Source organism: Vigna umbellata, chromosome 5, assembly GCF_029865625.1.
Source record: "Vigna umbellata cultivar VRB3 chromosome 5, Vumbellata_1.0, whole genome shotgun sequence".
NCBI classification, from domain to species: domain Eukaryota; kingdom Viridiplantae; phylum Streptophyta; class Magnoliopsida; order Fabales; family Fabaceae; genus Vigna; species Vigna umbellata.
In genome coordinates this window covers 4,407,712-4,415,141 of record NC_142169.1, presented here as the reverse complement: position 1 = coordinate 4,415,141, position 7,430 = coordinate 4,407,712, and the positions used below count along the sequence as shown (strand labels likewise).

Genomic DNA, 7,430 nt, shown 5'->3' with positions numbered 1-7,430 from the left:
CGTCGACGGATGTGGGATATCCGTTGAAGGCTAATCAGACATCCCACATCCGTTTTGGCTCTCGGGATGCTGTATTTTTTTTCTTTAATATTTTAATTGTTTTTAGAATTATTATAATTGAAATATATATTTGATATATTTTTTGTTAATTTTTTTTAAATATAGTTATTTGATATATATATATAGTTATTTTTAGATTTTCTTTAACCTTTTACATTATTATTTGAATATTTTATAAATTTTTCTATTTGTAGTTTCTAAATGAATTGATTAAGTTTGAATTAGATATGTAAACTTTTATATATTTAAATTATTTTTATTTCTTGAAATAAATATTATTAATTTAATTGTATTTAATATTAGTAAATTTGTATTTGTATTTAATTTATTTATAGTAAATTTGTATTTGTAATAATAATTAAGTTAATAATAATTAAATGGAAATATATTTAAATATATTTTTTTAATTAATTAGCTAATTGTTTCTTTTATTTAATTTTTGTTGTAGTTAATAAAATAATTATTATTAGTTTAATTTAGGTTTAATCCTTTCGAACATCCCTATTTCTATAGGATCGTCTCAAGTAGGTCCTCGTATTGTAAATGTTCTCGATTAGGTCCCTTATTATGAAAAATTGAATCAATTTAGGCCTTACCGTTAGTTCCATACTAACACCGTTAAAGGGGTGACACGTGTGAGTTCCTGGTTTTTTTGAATTTTTTAATTATATTTTTATTATTTTTATTTTTATTTTTTATTTTTTATTTTTTATTTTTTTAAAAGTAAAATTTAAAAATGCCACGTGTCAAACTGATAGTGTGCCACGTGGCAATGGCAGTGTGACATGGCACTGACAGTGCCAGATGTCATTGTCAGGCCACGTGTCATTGCATTAGTCTCAATTTGGTCCCTGTACTTTTATTATTTTGCAATTTGATCCCTGTATTTTCATTTTGTCTCAATTTAGTCTGAATTTTAAAAATTAAACAATTTTTCCCTCCTCAAATTCAAACAAAGTTTAAATTGTATATAAATCTTAACCAATTTTGTTTAAATATATACAAAAGATATATATTTAAATATATACAATTTAAATATATACAAATTAAAAAAAAGAGTTTAATTTAAATATATACAATTTAAAAAAAAGAGTTAAAATTGAGGAGGGAAAATTTAAATATATACAATTTAAATATATACAATTTAAAAAAAGAGTTTAAAAATACAGGTGTTATGTTATGTTATGCTATAAGGGTTTAAAAAAATAGTGACATAACATGCTGGTGTTATGTTATGTTATTTAAATATATACAATTTAAATATATACAATTTAAAAAAAGAGTTTAAAAATACAGGTGTTATGTTATGTTATGCTATAAGGTTTTAAAAAAAGAGTGACATAACATGCTGGTGTTATGTTATGTTATTTAAATATATACAATTTAAATTTTGTTCGAATTTGAGGAGGGAAAAAATTGTTTAATTTTTAAAATTAAGACTAAATTGAGACAAAATAAAAATACAGGGATCAAATTGCAACATAATAAAAATACAGGGACCAAATTGAGACTAATGCAATGACACGTGGCCTGACAATGACATGTGGCACTGTCAGTGTCATGTCACACTGTCATTGCCACGTGGCACACTATCAGTTTGACACGTGGCATTTTTAAATTTTACTTTTAAAAAAATAAAAAATAAAATAAAAAATAAAAATAAAAATAATAAGAATATAATTAAAAAATTCAAAAAAACCACGAACTGACACGTGTCACCCCCTTTAACGGTGTTAGTATGGAACTAACGGTAAGGCCTAAATTGATTCAATTTTTCATAATAAGGAACCTAATCGAGAACATTTACAATACGAGGACCTACTTGAGACGATCCTACAGAAATAGGGATGTTCGAAAGGATTAAACCTTTAATTTATTTTGAATTGCATTTTGTTATAGTTTATTAATGATATTTAAAACAATAATTTTCTTAATTTTTGAAATTAAACAAACAAATTATTGTTAGAAATGGCAAGAACACGTGATGCATCTTTTAGTTCTCGAGGAGAGAGTTCGTCGGAGGGTGAAGCTCGGAGAAGACCTACTGTTTCTGCTCGTAGAAGTCGTGCAGCTCCTATCTAGGATGACCCCATAGCTGAGGAGCGAGCCGTTGAGGAACAAACATATGAGGCGTATGAGACTCATGGCGAGGAAAATGCATTTAAGGCCCCTAACGACGATGACGATGAGGAGGAGCATGCGGATGTTCATGACATACAAGAGGATGTCGGTGGATTTCCTGGAGGTTCACGTGATGGTTCATTGCTGACGCACTATGTTCAGCATGTAGCTTATGCTATTTCACAAGGCCGAGTGAGTGCAAAAATAAAATTTATTTTATTATTTTTTAATAGAAATTTTATTAAATATTGATGTGTAGGATTAAGGGGACACACTGAAGTTGATCTCGCATGGGAAAAAAGTAAATAAGTTAGGACCATGCCACGAGGGAATTCAACACATTGTGTTGAATTCCAGTTCGATGCCTCTTACAGGGATTTGTTATGATTACGTTGATAAGGGGTTACTCCTCGGATTCATAGAGAGGTGACATTTTGAGACCAATAGTTTCCATCTCCCTATAGGGGAGATGTCGATTACTATTGATGACGTGTCGACATTACTTCACCTGCCTATGATGGGACAAATGTGTGATTTGGAGGAGTTGGAGTTTGAGGAGGCTCGTACAGCCCTTGTGCAACTGATCGGCGTTGATGGTGGCACGACAGGTGCTGAGATGGAGGACGCACGTGGTCCGAAAGTCAGACTCAGCTGGCTTAGAGAGATATATGTTCAAAGGTGTGAGTCGCAACATTGGGACTATGCTGCTAGAGCATATTTGTTGCATCTAGTAGGATGCACGATTTTTGCAAATAAGAGTGCCAGTTCTATACGCGTGTCTTACTTATTGTTATTTAGAGACGTACGCGTGTGACAGATATGCCTGGGGTGTTGCTGCACTCGCCTATTTGTACGACCAGCTCGGGGATGCGAGTCTTGCCTCCACGAAGCAGATGGCTGGATATTTGACTCTATTTCAGGTACAATTATAACTTTGACATTTATTTCATGTATTTATTTCCATGTTCGAAGATGGATGAAATTTAATTGAATAATTATTTTTTTAGAGTTGGATATACGAGCATTTCCCTGGCATGGGGAGGAGGCGGTTGGTGACTTCTTACGATGATACCACACCACGTGCCATGAGGTGGCAGAGCCCTAGGCAGAGTTCCACTCTCGCCGAGATTCGGTCACAGTTGGATGCGCTGACATACAGTGGTGTTGTATGACATCCGTATGAGGGGCATCGGGCCATTCGGCCATTCTTCGGCATCTGTATGTATTCTGGATGGATTCGAATTGGTGACACCCTTTGTCGTCATTTGCATGAGCGTGTGCTAAGGCAATTTGGGTTTGAGCAAGACATTCCACGATCATTGACTACGGTTCCAAATGCAGATGTAGTGGCCATTGATCATGTTTGGTTGCACTTCAGAGCTCACGTTGTGAGTAATGTCAGACATGCAGCATCCCCTTCTGACTGTGTCGATGGGTACATTCAGTGGTTCAGGAGGGTTTCGCATCCTTATATTATTGTTGCTGCAGATGACGCGCGATCGACTGTTGCGCCTAGACAACGCCCCGATGTTCCACAGGAGGTACGACCCCATCGTAGATCGTCTCCCCCTTCACCTTCTGAGGCCCTGGTATGTTATTTTTCATTGCTTGTACTATTAAATTTTGATCACCTTGTTTATTTAATTGTTTGATATAATTATAATGCAGGCTAGATTTAGGCGAATGGCGAGAATGTTACAGTCCTTGATATCGTGTCGTCATGTGACCGAGGGTACTGTTGCACATCAGGTGTCAGTGGACCTGCTTCAGATTGCTAGTGAGGGCATTGACGAATATTCCCCGACTAGGAGAGGGTAGAGGCATGTGCGTGGTAGACGGTCGACGTCTAATTGATAGGACTTTGTATTTCATTTTTTCATTATGTATTACAGGACTTTATATTTCCTTTTTCTCATTATGTATTATTTGACATCATATTTTCTTTGTATTTGTAATAGACATTTATAATTTCTTATAATTTCAATGTTTTCATTTTGAGTTACATGTTCTTTTATATTGGTTATATAGGTGATCAAATATTTATATCTTTAAGTGAAAAAAAATAAGAACTTAATTAACAACAACTAATATAAATATCACGAATACTGATAATATAAATATCTTCATACATAAATAAATACTACATAAATATCACGAATAATAATAATATAAATATCACGAATACTGACAATAAGTACTTAAATAACAAAATATAATAATGTATTTTTACATATCTTCATACATAATATAAATATCACGAATCACCTAAGTCAACATAAGATGTTGTTATGTCCATCAACTGTTCAAATGCGTGCATCCTACTAGTATAAATAGATGACCACGCTCGTGCCTCAGGATAACAGTGGGTTGAGGACATGATATTCACCATGGGCAACGGACAACCTTCTTGTAGCTTAACCTGCATTATACAAATTACAATAATTAATTGAGTGATAAATAATTTTAAAATGAAATCATAAAAAAATGCACTTACCTGCACAAAATGACATCCATGAACATGTCCTATACAAATTAAGCGATGTTGAGTTATATCAGAAGGTGGTATGGAACATAGTGGAAAGATAGTATATTTTTGAGAGTATGACAAACACACTAGGATAACGTTATATCAGTTAGCAATTGCATAACCAATGTCTGGTAATGTCATCCACTTGTTCATGTTAGCATGTTATGAATAAAAGAAGTTGTCAGAAAAAAAAAACAAATGTAATAAATAAACTACATAAAACGAGAAACACTTACCGCCGACAGTGATTGCACCAACAAAGAGTTCCTCAGTTCTTCTACTCTATCATAGCCTCCTACTAGGCTTGCATATTCATCACGCCATGCACTGAGTTCTTTGTACCACTCATTCCTGATAACGGGCCATGAATCTTCTCCGAGTCCCAACAACGCAGCAATGCATCTATACCCACAGTGACCATCAGCCACAACATCAACAACGTCCACAATGAAGGGGTGAGTAGTAGAATGAAACTGGTCTATCATTGGAACTCTCCTTTTCTTCATTGCTTTTGGCTTTGATTGTAATTTACTTCTCACAAATGAAGATTTTATGGTTGAATGAAAGGCGTCCACATACTCAAAATATGATGGATCCCGCATAGTAGACCTTTCACTTCGTTTAACTTTACTTTTTTGTGCACCCTTTGTCTTGACTTTATGTAATGGAGGGACCATTGATGTCAATGTAGGACAAACAATCTCAAGTAACTTCTGCTTAATGGTGACTTTACCGCCAATGTCAACCTCATTGAATTGTTCTTCTACTTGTTTCAACTCATCTTTAATGGATAACTGAGGCTCAGTTTCATTTAATTCAACATTTGAGAAATGCAATCTTCGCCACATGATATGAAATTCACCTATAGGGATCATCCTAGTATCATATCGTGCTAATTCACATGCACATGGGACACCAAATGTACGTCTCAATACGCATCCACACTTTGAGGAGTCCAATCCTATCTGCTGCACTATGTTCAATTCCTTAGCAATGAGATCCAATGCATATCGAGACACACGCCCAATAAGTTCTCTATATCTGTAGCCTTTAAAATGGTCACTCGTGAGCAACAAACTACTTTCAAATGAAGCCTTAATCTTGTTGTGTTGTAGGATAATGACGTTATGAATATTATCCCAACAAGAACACAAATCACCCATACTATTGCCCAGAACTTTCTTCAGGCTCCAATGAGCAGATTCAGCCCTGAAACAAAAAAAAAACCTCCAACAAGTGCAAATAAATATTTATCTACAAAACAAATAAATAAAATAACATTACAACATACCTATTTGTGGTTGTGTTCCCTAAATGCATTACTTTGTTCGTCAAGAACTTTACAAAGTATGTGTTGTACAAAATAATCCAAGTCTGATTCACATATTCAAAGAACAAAGGCCATGAACTGCTTGCGTATTGAAAACCATTCACATACTCAGCAAACAAGCTTTCATCAGCACAATCCATCACATTTTCCCATGCATCCATCAACACTTCCCAAACCTCAGTAGAATGAACTAAAATTTTGCATTTAGCTTTAACATTTTTAAGGATGTGGAACCGACATAACATCTGATATGACTCAGGGAATACATTTGCAATGGAATTCATCAAAGCCAAGTCTCGGTCAGTGACAATGACTTTAGGACCACCCTCAGATGTTAAAAATAAACCTTTCAGCTTTTTCAAAGCCCATGTGAAATTACTCTGCCTTTCAGTAGACAAGAAAGCAAATGCTGCTGAGAAGGTTAACCCTGTAGACGTCATACCCATAATCTCAAGCAATGGAAGTCTATATCTATTTGTTTTATATGTGGAATCCATCAAAAATACAACATTAAATGAGTTTAACAATTTGACCGCATCAGGATGTGTCCAAAACAAGTCAGTAACAACCTCTGAATCATCAGCACACCTACTCCAGTGAATGTACTTATCCCGATCCAACAACATCATAAGTTGTTGTAGTTCAGTTCTGGACCCTCTTAATGATCGTTTATACGTATGCCTTGCGTTGTAGATTTGTTTAATCGTTGTGACATTTCGATCATTATTTTGTTCGAGTGTTAATAAAATATTTGCAGGTGTAACTTTACTCTTTGTCATATCAACCAGTAATGACTTCTCACTCGTATTTAGCCTGCCAGCATAAGGGTGACCAACTAAAGTTTCAGCCAACTCATGGTTGTGATGTCCACACATCACCTTCAACACCCATCCGGCCCCATCTGAACATGGTTTACCCTTTAATCTAAACGGACATTCACATTTACGAGTGCCGTATACACTAGCCACTGCATCAGCTTTGTATTTCCTATATTTTCCCCCTCTTTCACATCCAAGTATGACGAACGTTTTTCTTCCCCGTACACCAGTAGCTATGTCAGATCTTACTATTACCACAACAAATCCTAAATCATAACTCATCCCTCTTACCCATTGAATTAAGTGCTCCCGTGAATGAAATATTTCATTTGTTGTAAATTTATTTGTTAAATCCCTCTCTACAACTTTGCTAATTGATGAAGACAAATCAGATTTCAAACTACAACCAATTTGAGAATCCATATGAAGATATTAATCCATTTTAAATAATAATCACCTACAAAATTATAATGAGCCTTATTAACATAATTAATAATTAATCAAACAAATATAAAAATATTAACATCATTAAATTATATATTTGATATAAATAAAGTAATAAGTAATTTCTTAT

At 34.3% G+C, this 7,430-nt stretch overlaps 1 protein-coding gene and 1 pseudogene across 1 annotated transcript; one reads left to right on the top strand and one right to left on the bottom strand.

The window, feature by feature from the left end:
• Window positions 1-2,650: 2,650 nt before the first annotated feature.
• LOC124848693 (protein MAINTENANCE OF MERISTEMS-like) lies at window positions 2,651-3,999 on the top strand (annotated as a pseudogene).
• Window positions 4,000-4,435: 436 nt separating this feature from the next.
• LOC148197553 (uncharacterized) lies at window positions 4,436-7,138 on the bottom strand. Its single transcript, XM_088115566.1, has 3 exons — window positions 6,000-7,138; window positions 4,945-5,917; window positions 4,436-4,600 (listed from the first exon to the last, which is right to left on the bottom strand). The coding sequence occupies exons 1-3, from the start codon at window positions 7,136-7,138 to the stop codon at window positions 4,436-4,438; spliced, it is 2,277 nt and encodes a 758-aa protein (XP_087971692.1).
• Window positions 7,139-7,430: the final 292 nt, after the last annotated feature.